The sequence below is a fragment of the Dermacentor silvarum genome, chromosome 8 (genome assembly GCF_013339745.2).
Source record: "Dermacentor silvarum isolate Dsil-2018 chromosome 8, BIME_Dsil_1.4, whole genome shotgun sequence".
In the NCBI taxonomy this organism is placed as follows: Eukaryota; Metazoa; Arthropoda; class Arachnida; order Ixodida; family Ixodidae; genus Dermacentor; species Dermacentor silvarum.
In genome coordinates, this window is record NC_051161.1 from 92,758,758 (window position 1) to 92,774,963 (window position 16,206).

The window sequence follows — 16,206 nt, forward strand, 5'->3', positions numbered from 1 at the left end:
CCAGAAGCTGAAGAAATCAACATTCATTGGTGCTACCAATGACACAGTAGTAGCACTAATACGTGTTGCTTCCTTCTGATCCTGGCAGGTGCTTAGTAGGATGCTTGCAACTTAGTTAATAATTTTACCATTGTCAGTGGTAGCACTAATTGGCGTGATTTTTTTTACTCTTGGCAGGCACTTACTCATGCGCTAGTTATTTAGTTAAAAGTTTGTGTTGGGGTGGACATGTCGTTCTATTCGCTACTGAAGCGCGACTGCGACGAAACATGTTTTGTCTCACCGAGAAGGTATTCCCCGGGATTCGCGATGAGCCCCGCTCGGAACCGTCAGCGCAGCCATGTCGTCCGCCAGACAAACGAGTCGTGATCCGACCCCGGTCGCATTGGAACCACGGCCAGAATCCTGATATTCGCGTCGCAGATCTGAGGAAAATGGGAACGAAGAAAGTCCGCGTTGACAAGTGCAACACACCTGTCAAAAGAATGAGCAGCTCTGGAGAACATCACGCATACTTACGAGCATGCAGTTTAGGTTCTTCCGACACATGAACGCAGCCTTGCGCTCACCCTTCGGTGAGATAATGGCAATGAGGCTGCCGTACACGCATCCGAAGACTCCGGGAATAGCGCCGTGCCGAAGGAAACCCTCCTTCACGGCTGCCTTTTCTTCGGACTTCTTCGGAAAATGGTTCCACTTGTTGCGGGCCCCCACGTTTACGACAGCCTCTGCCCCGCGTCGCACGCGGGGCAGAGGCTGCACGCAAAGCAGTCGTCATCCGTTGGTCACTTTGCATACAGTACAAGATGACGTTTTGTAAAAGCAATATTTTCTTACTACTCGCATGTATGACTTCAAAATTTGGAGGCCTCGCGCTTGACTAACTACGTGCGAAGTCAGCGGCTGTACGTGTGAATCTAGATCGATTTTATTTTTACAGTAATTATAACAGCCGTAAATATCCGTAGTGCTAACGAACTATTCTATGGAAGAGACCACCTTGGACAGCTCAATGTAAGAATGAAGTCCGTCGACTGTATTAGTAATTGTGAAAGACGCTTCTGATCCTTGACAAAACCTTTAACACCTTGTGCGCGGACGAACCGCAGGCATCTTTATTATAAACATTAATTTCAGTGTGGTGACTCACACTGTCAGTAAATGTGTTATTCGCCAGCGCGACGGCACGGTGCTGCACCGCGGCTGCTTCGATGGCGCAGACTGTTGTCCAAAACGTATTTCTGACATATCTGGAGAGATGTGTGAAGAAGAAGTAATGTTGAAGACGACCACAACTTATCACAGTAAATTTTCATTTGGCCCTCCAATCATTGTTCCACCTAGCAGCCCGTTAAATAGTCGGTTTATTGCAACGAAATAACCACAACATGAAGGATCGTTACACGTTTAGTTTATTATCACCTTGAATCTCGCTTTTCTGTAAACAGAAAAGCCCTCTTATTCTAGTGGCATCCTGGTGTGCACTCTAAAGTCAGGCTATTCAATTGCGAAATAAATGCGCGGTAAACAGATAAACAGTTCGAGAAAACTTTTTTTCCATCCATGATTAGGAATTTGTCCACTCGTACATGCAGTTCGAAGTGGCTTGTTCCTGCGGTAAATAGAAAGTTGAAACGATTGAGTAAATATCAGGTCGGTTACTTGAAATTACGTTCTGTATTCCTACAATGACAATGAAGGTTGACAATAAAATAATATGCTCTGGAGCAATCGCAGTTTGCAGATTCGAAGAACAGATGCAACTACGGTAGTTCTTGTTGGCTAAGGCAGTGTGAAAAACAACAAATGGCTTGGGGATAATTTAATGCATTTGAAAGCTACACCCATTGCACAAGATAACTTTTCCATTTCAGTCGCAAAGGAATGCGATCACCGAGGCCAGGATACAAACCCGTGAAGCTAGGCTCAGTTGCAGGAGGTCATATTCATGAAAGTGCAGCGGCGAACGATGCAAAGCGTGTAATTAAATCGGAGCGGACTTTGATCACCCATTTTATTCTGGCGAAGCAGCTGATGGACTGGCCGGTATCTCCGGGGATATATATTTGTTGGATATACGAATGTTGTGAGTGTGCGTCATGCAAGTACAAGTGAACGGGCTTATACCGGTGTTGAAAATTAAGCTTTATGGTTTTCTTAAAATTAGGCACTGGGAGGCACGCGAGGACCACCTGTGCAAATAAGTTATGTGGCCAGGGGGAGACAAAGTGAGATGATAATTATCGCGTCAGACGCCCAATTAACTAAAATTAAATAATTAACTTTTTATTGACTGCAGTAAGTGTGTGTGTTTGTTTTCAAATATTAGAGGCAATCGTGTTTCTACACAGTTTCACTTGGAAGAATTCTTCTAGCATGTCTGTGCTCCGAGATATCCGACTCCAAATTTTAATTTTCGTTCGCATGATTATGCATGCAAGAGAGTGAGGATCGGCGCAAAGCTCCTCCCTGGTGTGACGCGGCTGTTGCGTGCGGCGCTTAGTCTGACAACAGGGCGGAGGCATAGGCAAAGATGATAACTGTTCCCCTTCCCCTCTAGGCTTAATAAAGCTCAATTTTGAACACCCTGTATATCTCCTGCATGCTGACCGTCTGAACAGTGGCAGTAAGCGTACCTATCTTCTGCGTAACAAAAATACTATTCCTACATATATCCTTAACATTTATTGTCGGTTTATAGGCATCAATAAAACTCACTGAACTTTTAGTGAGAGAGTGCATTATATCGGTCCTTTCATTTATATTGTTTTCTTGGACATAGCCATTCGATATATGACACTGGGTGTGTGTCTATACTTGGCCTATCCTCGAGAATGAGTATGTGTCACAGTGACACATGAGGTATGTAATCCCCAAATGTAACTAGATGTGTGTCGCACTTCCCTGCGCATACAGCTGTCATCGCCATTATTCCCGCTTCAAGCATGATGCATCACCTTCGTGCTCGTGTCATCGCAGCGTAGACGCCTGATTTGATGTTAGCATTTATGCATAGCTTGTGAGAGCTGTAAAAATGTCATGAGATTAGAGGTGTGGTCGTTATAGTGGATAAAAATATACATACATATTGCGTGAGATTACACGTTGCATAAGATGAAAGTAAGCGCATTGTATACATCAATGTTGTAGATTGATAAATTGGATTCCTCACTCACTTCACTTCAACAGTTCCTGACTTCACATATAGTTCAGTTTGGTTCCCAGATGTGCTTTAGATCTGCTGGCTCTTGTTTTCTTTTTTTCCTTTTTCTTTTTTGTAAGCACGCGCAGCATTTTAGTCAATAAACTGTTCATAATGTTTTATCACGCATCTGCTTAATGGGCAAACAGCAAGAATGTACTTATGTACTTTTGCGTCGCATGCAGAAAATACATGTGAACAATGCCAGAAAACTTTAAATATACGTATGCTGACTTTATTACTTACCATTTTGTTTGTACCAAACTACGCCACACTTTTCCTGATCATTGTAATACCGGAGAAGCTTTCTCAAAGTTTTGTTTCCTAGAAGGAATAAATTTAGAAAAACGAAAATCACGAAATCGATGAGTGGGCGCCACTAACAACCTATACTCAGGGATAATTTTCTGTGGCAATGAAGGGAAAGCTGCAGGCGCGTGGCTACTGCAGATGTGTTACCGCGCCAAGTAGTCCGGCAGCGTTTGACAGTGCTTTTGGTGGCTCGGAACAGACGCTGAATCGACGCAGCTTCCACGTGCGACGGGTTCGCGTTTGCCATAGAGAAAGAAAAAAAAACTTTTTTTTCTTTCTCTATGCGTTTGCTCAGACGCGGAAGGAAAAAGCGGCAAAATAAGTAAACTTTTGCATTCACTAGTGTGTTCTGTCTTATTTAACTGTTGCTAATTAGCTGCTTATGTTTTCTCATCCCCAGCCTAAACCAACGTGGAATAAAACGCGGGACTCTTTTCAGAAGCGCTCTCACTTGTGCGTGCTTTGCCTCCGTAGCTTTCCCTTCACTGCTACAGAAAGTTGTCCACGAGTATAGTAGTGGCGTGCTATGTGATCAAAACCGCGGTACATCTCTTTTTGCGAATAAATTAAGTCTACACCTTTTTTTTCGAAAATACTCCTAAATTACCTAAAGTAATGAAAGCATGCGATCGAGAATACCACCGTTGGTCGCGCTGTCCCATAGGTCGGCTGCAGTTCCAACCGGCGAATGCGATAAAAAGCTCTATAAAAAAAATGCGGGCAAGTTTGCACTCGGTCGTGCAAAGCTTAGGCACAGCGAAAGTGTCAATCCTCAAGTCTTACTGGCTGCTACTGCTAGGTATTAACTTGGTTGCTGCTAGGTCTTAACTTGGTTTAACTTAACTACGCCAGTAGGAAAGGTAATATCGAGCGACCATTTTCGGAATTACCTTTCCTTTAAATAAGCGTTACTTTCTTCTTCAATAAAATCACTACTACTACGGCTCAGCGCTCAGCAGCTCTGCCCATTGCCTCGTTCGTGCTGCTACAATTTCTTTCTCTCTCTAGCTCGCTCTCATTTTCTCTTTCCCTCTCCCGAGCATTGCGCGCGCCGTGCGTATGCTCTCCCCTTAACGTCCCATGTCAAGGCAGCATGTGCACGGCACGGAGAGGAGGCAAGGCACACGCCGCTCCGCGAGGTGGTTGCTAGGCAACGCAGTGACGTCCTATCTCGGCGAGGTTTTGCGACAAGAGGCGCCAGTTTTTACGGTTAGCTATACTCCATATTACAAGCTGTTGTCAGCAGTGTGGAAGCTAGACGAATTCTTAGCCAATAGGAAGGCCGAATGCCCCTCGAGATGTGCTCATCTGCGCCGCTTCGTCAGCTCAGCGTCTGCTTGCCATCCTGTTACATCCCCCTTGTTTGATGGATTGACGCAAAAAATGGTTTGACGCGGTAACCATCAGCTGCGTTTACATGTATGCGACAGCAGGGCTTCGCTTTACCCGTACGCTTTCCATACAGTTACCTTCTTAGCAAGTAGTACGGGCGAATGCCCTTACAGATGTTCACCTATGCCACAGCGTCTGCTCGGCGTCTACTTGGCGTTTGCTCGCTACCGTCATCCCGTACCATGCTAGAGCGGGGCAGTAAATTAAAGATGCAGTGAACGATTAGACATTTAGAGCGTTCCGCATCGTCAACGCATCATCAGTGCTAATGCTGTGGCGCCATCTGCTAACCAGTTTTACGGCTCGGTACCGTGCATGTAGTCCTAGCAGCGTGAAAACAAACAGCCGATCTCAATAATTACGACAAAACATACCTAATCATTTGACCTCAGCTTGGGACGAGGCTTAGCGATGACGAATTCTGCCCCTTGTTTTTTGCTGCGAGGGCAGAGAGCCAGAAAAAAGCGCGAATTCGGATCGAAGCGGGTGGTCGGCGCTGTATGGGTGCTGCCATCTTTCTATAAGTTATTGCGGTTAGGGTGGCTATTACGGTTACCGGCGGTAACTGCCACAGTAATTTTCGGTATACAACGTGCATGCGCAAATGTCCTAACATGTCACGTATCGCTGTAGCGTATCATGTAGCAAGCAAAATTATAACTCTCTATCCCTTTGTGAGGCGCTATTTTCTCATTACATTTTTTTTGCTTAAAACCTTCAAAACGCCACTCAGGATGACTTAAGAAATTGTTTGACACAATTTTTAATATATTCTGCTAAACAGTTCTCGTAAAAAAAGTTGTACATATATGTACTACTGTCTTTATTACAGGGTGTGAAAAGTGTTACACATTTGTACCGCTGTCCTCTGGCGGTATCAATAAAAAAATGTCGCAGTTTCGCTCGAAAGGCGAACCATCAATTGCGATAGCAAATTAGCAGAGAGCTATTCGGAGCAGGGATAGTAGTTTTATTGGCGGCATAAACTTGGCCACATTTGCTTTCTAACTGAATTGACAAGCGTGGTGTCATCGCGCACAAGCAAACATGAATAGATGACACTGAATGACCGCAGACAACGACTGTCAAAACGCTGGCAGCAAGCACAGCCGCTGCAGCGGGCGAACGTTCGTGCGGTCAATCGCTTCAATGGAAACTGAGCGGCGAATGCACAGCGCATACAAAGGTCAGAGCCGTGTGGAGATAAGAGATGGTGCGGGCGACCGCCACCACAGCCAGTACAAGCATAGTTGTTGGCAGAGTAGAAGCTGCCCCCCCTCCCGCGCTGCCTTCCCGCTTTCTTGCTTTCGCGTGGGAGATTGCATAGCCAGCTCCCCTTGCGCCCGGTAGCAAGATACGCATTTGGTGCCGCAGCACAGCGGGGCCCGCCTCCCTCCCTCCCATACTCCCACGGCCTTTCGCGCGACGGTCGCGTTTGGTTTCCGCCGTGCGTTCGCTCTCCGTGATAGCGCGCGTACCCCACGTGCTTTCACTCGCGCATACGGCGCGCAGCGACGATTTTATCGCCCTTGGAGTCTATACGGAACCTCACGGCGACGATGACGGCGACGCCGACAGCAGAAATCCAATTGAAGTGTCCATATAATTGCTATCGCAATAAAAGAGTTAGAGCAGTTGGACTAGGTCAAAGAACATACAATTACATTCGAGATTTTCTTACGGCCAGGCGCGCACACGTTGTCGTCGGCGACGAGGAATTGCCGGAATTTAAGAGGGGCCCAGCAGGCACACCGCAAGGCTCCGTCATATCACTATTAGTCTGTAATTTAGTTCTACTCGAGCTACCCTATAAATTAACAGAAGTAGTAAGATTGTATTAAAGTCTCTACGCGGATGACATCACCCTCTGGTTTCCGGGGGAGGTTGTGACGGTCACGTCGAGCGAACGCTACAGGCACCACGCTCAGCTTGGAGAAAAGACTGCGGTTTTGGCCTCGGTCTAGGACCGCTTGATCGTCCCGCCGCTTCCCAAGAACATGCACCCGACGCACCAAGTCGGGCGACGCAACAAACGACCAATAGCGAGCTTCAAATGTAGTTTGGTTACAGTAACGAGGCGGTGTACGTAGACGCCACGCGATATGGCGAAGGGAGAAGCGCACACGTGATCGCGGTTGTAGACAGCACGGGCAAATGCCTTGCGAGTGCCACAGTGACCCCGGGACACACGGAGGCAGCAGAAGAAGCCACGACAGCCCTAGCACTCGCCACGGTGCCGAACGCTGCGATCATGATCAGCGACCTCGCAGGTGGCTGTACGCGGCATCGCGCACGGCCGCGTCTTGCGGGAAGCGGCCCGCATACTCCAAATTTGTGACGACGGCGACTCGATGTCGCCTTCGCACCGCCCCCCTCCCTCCCCCAGGAAAAAAAATTCAGAGCCTGTTTACTATGTGCAGATGGAAGACCTGGGAAGCTGCTGGTTTTGTTTGATTATGTTTAAAATTTAAAAATTTTGTCGTTATGTTAAATGGTTGAAAAGACACCAACACATAACTTCGTTGCGTCGCCGCGCGCCGCATGCTGTATGTGCGAGTTTAGGCGACTAGATTCACACCACTGTGCACCATCGGCCACAGCACGTTGGGCCGCTGCGTGTTCGGCTTCTCGTCACTTTCGCATCCATTGGCGCTGTTGTGCGCGCCGGTGGTGGTGGTGGAAAACTTTTATTGAGAAGGCAAAAGGTAAATAAAATTAAAAAAGCCGCGTTGTGGGCGGCCTTCAGGCTGCCGGTTGTGGCGTCCAGGCCATGCCTAGTCGCGACGGCCTCTGCCCAGGTCACCAGCCGGAGTTGGAGATCCGGTTCGGTGCTGTTCAATGCAGCCTCCAACTGCGGCGGAGTGGTTAGGTGCCAAGAGGCAGGGGGCAAGTGTGCCCGGCCGAAGCTCCTTGAAGGCGCGCTCTTGCTCTTCGGGGCGAGTTACACGGGTCGGTATACCGAGTCTAAGGGGCAACTGATGACGTCGCTAAGAAAATGGCTATGTCCAGAGAGAATGAAACACAGCTATTGTTTGGTAGTGCTATTACGTTTTATCCCTGCCGTTTCGACACGCGTCATCATAAGCTACCGTTTAGGCAATAGCGTTCATCGCTCCGGCGCATTGTTTTTCTCTCTTTTGGTCTCACGTGTGACAAGGGTAGTTCAAGGGCTGCGTTACAGGTTCCCGAGACCACAGGGGTACGTGCCATTGAGCTTGGACCCTTTGTGAACTATCACCAGGGTCGGCCCGCCACCCACCTTTTTCTAATTTTTTTTCTACGGGTCGTTTTGTCCGCGGGCGCGACCCGCCAGAACCTAGCCATATACAGCTTCGCTGTAAGATTGTATGGTCTTCCTCCTCTGGACCCTGGCACACACCGAAGTCCCGCTCATGGGCAACAAGGCGGCCCACGTCACGGCTCAAGGTCTCACTCGCCGAGCCATGGCAGATTACGTGGCCGCCGCCTCCGAGTGCGGGGCGTTGGATCTGCCGGATCGAGACACCACGACAGACACACAGCAACAAGAATAATCACAATGGCGATCGCCTGACCGCGTTCAGAGACCTCACTCAAGGAGGACCTCACCCAACACTACAGACTCGAAAGACGCAAATTCCCACCACCGCACGGTAAATTAAACAGGAGTGAGGCCCTAACCTTACGCTTACTGCAAACGCACACTTACCCTAGCCCGGCCGTCTTACGCCTCTGCTATCCGAGCTTATACACGACTGATGCGCGTAAAGCGCGTGGACAGAGAGCAACGCTGCGACACAGGCTCTGGGAATGTGCCGACAACAACGGTACCGAAACCGCCGCCGTTCGCCACGCGCCCATAACGGTGGACGTTACCAGAATACAGGAAGCCTCGAGCTCGCTCCTTCCCGCCGCCGGCTGCGACGGCCGCCGGGGACCTTCTTTGTCGGCGTCACCGCCGCTGGGAGGCGGCCCTCAAAAGTTCGGAGCTGGAAGACCAGCTCTGGGCCATCCGGCAAGCCGAAGATGCTGCTCGAGTCCAAGGACTTCGAGCCACCACCTGAGGCCACCAAAACCAAAACTACCGACCCATTCTTTTCAGTAAAGTTTATTTTCTTCATTCCTTGCTTTTTCTTGCCCTACTAAGGACTTCAGTTAACTGATATATGTGTGTTCTGTGCTTACATTAGGCTACTTATTTGTTGCCCCCAAATATATCTGCTATATATTGATGGGTTCATCAAAATGTGGAGGTTTTTGTTGAGTTTTGTAAATTGCGACAGTTCGCATTTGAATATGACATTGGGTATTGTCCTAATACTAGGCGCCTTCACTTTTGCAACAGTGAAAACTTAATGAACCTGCAGTCAATCGTTAGAGATGTATTTTGCTTATTTTCTGTGGTTTGCAAAACGAGCGAGCTATTTTAAAAATCCAGTGCACAAGAAAATACAGGCAGGGGGGAGGGTGGATATACTATACGATCTATGCTCGTTGTACTGCGCGATAACAAAACTTATTCTCTTTTATTATCTGTTTGCATGATTTCCGCCTTGCTATAGCGGATATTAAAAATCTTTATTAAGCTAGTAACTTTGACCGCTTCCGCCATATTCGTTACGGTGTAAACGTTGCACGAATGCTGTATGTTGTGAGACTCGGTAATCGTCGACGTAGGGCTGTTTGGGACTCTCAAATGCAGCAATCGCCTTTAACGTCCCGTGATAAATCAAAATGAAACTTCACTGTGTTTCTATGCGTAAAGCAAAACGCGCTTTTTGTTCCTACGGTGTTGCTACGGTGCTACGCGTTATGCTACAAAGCGAACTGCTGTTACGGCTAAGCGCAAAGCGTGGTTCGAAACCAGAGCCGAGAGCTTAGTAACACAAGGTAAATAAATGGCAAATGCAAGTACGGAAAACAAACGCACATGCGATTCAAGAACACGTTGCGTGGTGAATCAGTGACAGCTTTGGGATAGATCGTGCGGACATTGTCTACGGTGCGCTACTGTGAAAATCTACTGTTGCGATTTGCACCGACGTTACAACCGCTTTCTATTTTTCTCCTCTTAGCAAAACCAGCTTCAATAAACTTTACTGGACTGCCTGAACATCTTAATGAATAAATGACAATAATAAAGGTGTATTATGCAGGCTTCTACATCGTGTCAAAGCACTTTATTTAACACGAAAGTGTTTTATGCCGGGGTCCGCGATGAACTTCCTGTAACGAATTTGACGTTCGGCGCCAACGAGTAAAATATGCTTTGTTGACAAGGATGGCGGCTACATATTGACCCTTTTCGCGGCGATCCCGTGGGCGCTGCCATGTTTGATCACGTGGTGACGCGTCCATTGCTTGCCTCAACTGCCTCCGTTGCCTCCTTGTTTACAATGGAAGTGTATGACGCCGGCACGGCTTAGAAAACCTCTGTTTTCGGAGATATCGTAGACGGTGACTAGGTGAACGATACGAAGCTTTGATTACAGCTTCAGAGAACATGCAAAAACGCTATCGGAGCTGGATTAAGCTATGTGCTAACGGCGCAAGCAGCGTATATGGTGCTTGTTCTAAAAGCGAGGCTAGATATGTATTACAAGCTATCCAAACATTCCGCTCATGAATTCAGTCAGGATTAGTGTGTTTTGCTCTTTGTTCTTTATTGGTCAAATATTTTGAAGCAGTGGCTTGTCAGTTTTTGGCTCAGTGACGTTCCTCGGTGCGGCCACTATCTGATTATTTTCTGCCTAATCGCTCGCGGGTGTGCTCAGTTCCGATAGATTTGTTGTTGCTGCGCACACGGCTTGAAACGTAGCTGTTTTGTACATTGTAATATCTTGTAGCAAATATATAACAACTAGTAAGTCGCTTACTCTTGTGGACACCCACAAAACAGTTCAGCTTCGACCATTCGTGCGCCATCGGTGTAGTCCGTCATTTATTGTGCGTATACAGTGCGCATATATTCAAATGTGCGCCCATTCACTTATATTTGATACGTCGGCGATAGAATGGGCGTAAGTTTTCCTGCCATTTGGCACAGATTTGTATAGTAGAGCACTGCACGGGCCCGGCCCGGGCCCGTTTTTACGTTCGGCTGCCCGCCCGAGCCCGATCAAAACTTTTATGGCGAGACCCGGGCCGGGCCCGGGCCCGGAAAAAATCTACGTTACCCGCCCGGCCCGGCCCACCACCCCTTTACCTTAGGCCCGAGCCCGGCCCGAGCCCGGCTCGAAACCGGCCCGAACCCGGACCGAGACCGAAAAATACGTGTTTTTCAGAGTTGAGACGCCCGAGAATAACTCGCTGCACGTTACATGCACACCACCAGAAAGCCCGAGCCCGGCCCGGGCCCGGGTCAAAAAGCACACGCCGTACCCGAGTCCGGCCCGAGCCCGTGAAAAAACTGCTCTACCCGGCCCGGCCCGGGCTGTCGGGTAAGCCCAAGCCCGTGCAGTGCTCTTAGTGTATAGATAACGTGCGTGAAACTATGACAGGAAGCGGCGCTACTCCCTTTGTCATTGTTTAACGAGTGGTATTCACTCTTGCCGACGTTCTGGGGATGAAGCCCTTTCTTTGAAGGTTAGCGATACAAGGCTGGCGGATGAGCAAATTTCTGTATCCTCGAGTAAAGCCGTACATCAGGAAGTGCCGGTAACACGTTCGGACAGTTGCAGCAGCGGTCCGCGAACTTGGCCACACAGATTCATTCTATTCCTTAACATGCCAGTCACTATTTTCGCAGCCAATTACTGCACACGTAGTCAGTCCACATGATTCAATCTAGCATAATTGGAGCACAGTGTGTTAGCGAAAACTCAGTTGCATTTCCGACAGCTGATCCCACGGAAGCAAGGTATAGAAGTGGTAATGATTTCGTATTCGTGTGCGGCCGCTGAGGAGACGTATGGCGCGCAGCCGTAAGCGCCATCTCGTTTCTCTAAAACAAACTGCTCCGCGAAAAGGGTCAATAGGAGCGGTGAAGCGAAGTACTGCATCGTGACTCTAACGAGCGCCAACAGGGAGCGCTTCGGTAGTCACAGCGCAGCGGAGGCTTCACCGCGGTGTAGCCTGGTGTTGGCACTTTCCGCACGCGGTTCCTCTTTCGCGTCCGATTAAAGTCTTCCGGTGACGCCTCGTCGCCTACTGGAGTGCAGCTTCAACAATAATCAGCAGCAAGGGCTTACGCGTCGCCTACTGCTTCGCTTGCGAGGCACCAACGAAGAAAACTGCTGCGCTAAGCGGCGCCGAAAGGCAACTGTGTCGATGGACGAATCTCGCTTTGGTCAGGCGAAAGACACGCCAGCGTGGAGCAGAACGCCTTCGCTGCGTTCGCGGCGCACGCTGCGAACTCTGCCACTCGCGTTACTGAAGTTGAGCGCGTCGAAACTCTACTAGCTGCCCAAGACACTATGGAGTCTGATCAAAATGCCCATACCGTCGCCGAAGCTGAATCGGCATGCTGGACGATACTTGCCAACAGGGCTCCGCGCGCCAAGCAAACCTGCGACACGGTCGCTGGCCCCCAAATCGTGCGCCTTTCGCTGCAGCGTACCGACGAAGCCAACATGCAACAGCTTCTGTGAATGACACGTTTCACTTTCGTGTTCTACCAATTCCTAGGAAAGAGGGATCAACCATACTTTTTTTCGCTATAACTGGGAATAATATTTCATCAAAAGTGCGCAGCCCTGCCAAAAGTTTTTTTTCTTTTTTCCAGTCACTTTATTTGTGCAACAAAAATAAAAGATGACGCAAAATTGAAGCCCTAGAAAAACCCCGATGTGTCTTTTGCTGTGTTTGGGAAATATATTTCAGCCTCTGAAATGCTCAATATGCATAAAATTTAAATCCAGCTTTTGTAAAAGAACAGTGCCTTCACATAAAAAGTAAACTAGTCGTTGTCATAGGGAAAACAGACATTTTTCAAACAATTTTGAAACGGAAGCTAGCATTTAAAATTCAAATGGAGCTTACAATGAGAAAGATGCTACAGAAATAATTTATTCTCTTCTTTTGGGGGAGGGGGCCCATTGTACTAGACCTAGAGGGGACACGATGGAACGAGATTCGAGTCAAATGCTACTGTTACGTGTTAACAGCATCCCGCTATCCGCAATGTCATCTGCGTCGGCTGCTGTATGTGGATTTAATTTCTTCGTGGATTATGTTGTACCCATAACCGGAAAAAAATGCCCAAGGTTGTTCACTACGTTGACGCAGATCCCTACATTCACTTATGACATCAAATAGTAGTGAAATGGCACCACCAAAATGAGGGTAGAGGCAGCAGCTATGTGTGAAGCTATGCTATCAAGCAATCAGTTTTGTTTTGCCGTGCTGCAACCAAGATGGCAGGTATCGCTTTGCTGCAAATCAATGGATTCCGCTTAACATTTTGCATACCTCTTATTACTTTGTCAAATAAGCCAAATTATCATTTCACTTTTAATCCTTTCAGAGAGAGGCAGACAGCATAGAACGTGTAATACATCTTCCGCTTTGCCTTATTATCCATCGCTAGAGCGGCAATACCTCATTCGACGCTGCTCAATGCGGATGACCTAACGTAAACCTAATTTAGTAGGATAACTCTTACCTGCCCAGTTTTGTATGTCCATGTAAGGTTCTCCCGCTTCTGTATCGTTGCCCAGTTCCGCGCTAAGAGTCCTTGTATTTCTGTAATGGGGTTTAGAACACTCTGTAAGTCTGCGACAATTTGGAAATTTGGCAACACGCTTGAAAGCTAAGCAAACGAAGTGTAACATAAGATAATGCAACCGGTATGCAGCAGTCATGTGACGCTGCATTCACACTAGATGTTCATTCCGCTCTATAGACCGTTTTATCACCGAGGAGAAACATAGCCGATAAAACTTAGAGGAGGAACCAGCGCGCCGCGCCGCTCTCCTCCTCGTCGACGCTTCGCCGTGGTCCCTCAAGGGTTGCACAATTAAGCGTCATTTCCTCCTATAGACCACTATCATTACCTCCTCATCGCAGTGGTATGTGCGGATCGCTTATTATCTCATCGGCAGCATGGAATGGTAGAGGTGTGTTTGCAAAGTAGTGCGATTATAATTTGTTCCGTCTTTGATTTATGCGACGTCAGATGACTCAATGTCAACGGGCTACCACTGTGCTGTATTCGGCTGCAGAAATAACTTTCCGAAGCGAATGCATCTTTGGCCACGGCGACTCCGTGGGCTCCGCTGCTGCGGCTGCAAACAAGCATCGGCTTTGGATTGCCAGCATAAGCAGAAAGGACTTGACGGCGTGGATTAGCTTCGTGGCGTGTATGCTCAGAGAGAGAGAGAGAGAGATAACTTTATTTTGCCCAAAATGTAGTTAGAGGAGGGGGTAATGACTAGAAGCAGTGCTTGGAAAATCGTACTGTGAAAAGTCTACGAGCGTGAAAGGTAACAAAATGTGTTCCCACGGAGCTTCGCTATACTTATCTGTATTGGGATGTATGCTGATGCGGCACGCCGTATGACACATGGAGACACCTCCGATTGTTGTCAGCTGAATGACACCTTAATGGAGTTCAAGGCTAGACATACAATAATAACACATTGCACATATATATTACGTATCGAGAATGTTCAGACTTGACTAGCCTGCTATTTCGATCACGGGCAGAGCTGTGTCAGCGCCTCTTGGCCTGCCACCTTCGATATTGCGGATATATTGAACCTGAAAGCTTAGTAGCGACAAGCTAAAGAGTTTCCCAATCGCAAGCACTTGTTCAGACCTCTCAGGAAAACGCGAAAACTTGGCACTCGTTGTTAACCGCACGTGCGCCGTACACCTTCCAGCGCGATACAACACACCAGCATGGCGCCGGACGATAGACGGCGCTTTAAAAACAAAATGGCGGGGTCCTCAATAAAACGGTCTACAGCGATGGCAGCAATTGCGCTGTGGACAATTAATGAGAATGACGCCACAACTGGCCATTGATATGACTTGATCTGTAAGGTGATCCTGTTCTCATAATAAAATTAATTTCGTCATTTTCCTGCAAAAGACATCGGTAAGCTATGCTATTATCGTCGAAAATTAAGCACAGAAAGGAATAGGTAAGGAAGAGAACAAAACAAATGGGCGATGTTATGATGTAAAAAGGTGGTTGGTTTCGGGAAGATAGGTTAATAATCTTAAAAAAAACAACCTTGCACTCGGCCGCGCAAGGCTTGAAACAGCGAACCTGGGCGATCGTAGCCCAGACTTTCCGGAAGTGCGCGCGTACTTTTCATCTTATTACTCATGATGATGATAATGTCTTCTCGCGCGTCTCGGACTTACGGCCGTCGCTGCGCGTTGCTTAGTGCAGCTTGCAACACCGACACCGCGTTCCACCACGTTGCAATGCCAACAACGCGTTGCAGCAGACCCGCTCCGTGAATGCGTCTCTCTCTCTCTCTCTCGGACTTACGGCCGTCACTGCGCGTCGCACAGCGCATGGATGGAGAAAACTTTATTTCGTCAAAAAGCATGTGCGGACGATTCCGTGTTAGATGGCCATCAACCCATGGTTGACGGCGACCTGGGTGGCCCACTCCACGACGCTGGTCTGTACGACCGGGTCTGAGCTGGCCAACACGGCCTCCCACAGCGCAGCTTGCAACACCAACACCGCGTTCCAATGCCGACACCGCGTTCCACCGCGATGCAGTGCCGACAACGCGTTCCAGCAGATCCACTCCGTGAATGCGTCTCTCTCTCTCTTTCGCTCTCATTTTCTTTATCTCTCTCCCGAGCATAGCGCGCAAAACCTCTTCTTCCTCGCAGAGCATTGGCACGAGCGCGTGTGAAAGCGCCATCTGTGGACGAGGACGACGACGCTCGAAAGCAATCATACGAGGTCTGTTAGAAAATTATCCGACCTTATTTTATTTTGCGAACACCTGACGGACACGAAACAAGCGCGCTTGCATCAGCCGACCTTGAACCTTCGTGCGCAAGCGCGACTTTTTTCCCGCCTGTCGATAGCGTCAGTCGCTGGGACGCAGCGTTTGAGTGAGGTAGTGCGCAGTGCTCTCGTCGGTTTTTTATTGCAAGAAAAATGACGGAGTGACTGGAGCAGCGCTACTGCATCAACATTTTGCCAGAAACTGGGCGACAGCCATGTGGAAACCATTCGGAAGATTCAGACGGCTTTCGGTGATGATGCTATGAGCAGCACACAGATTAAGGAGTGGTACAACCGGTTTAAAGACGGCCGCACATCGGAGAGCGAGCCACGCTCCGGTCGGCCATCAACATGCCGAAATGACCAGGTCATTGCCGAAGTGAACGCTGTGGTGATGCGGGAC

General features: G+C 48.4%; 1 protein-coding gene across 1 annotated transcript in view; it reads right to left on the bottom strand.

The window, feature by feature from the left end:
- Positions 1 to 1,441: 1,441 nt before the first annotated feature.
- LOC119462752 (uncharacterized) overlaps positions 1,442 to 16,206 on the bottom strand; it is a 351,136-nt gene continuing 336,371 nt past the window's right edge. Inside the window, exons 3-5 of the mRNA XM_049673238.1 lie at positions 13,488 to 13,567; positions 3,449 to 3,526; positions 1,442 to 1,612 (exon numbers count right to left, since the gene is read on the bottom strand). Of these exons, the coding sequence (XP_049529195.1) occupies positions 1,464 to 1,612; positions 3,449 to 3,526; positions 13,488 to 13,567 (307 nt within the window). The 3' untranslated portion in view covers positions 1,442 to 1,463. The remainder of the gene's footprint in view (positions 1,613 to 3,448; positions 3,527 to 13,487; positions 13,568 to 16,206) is intronic.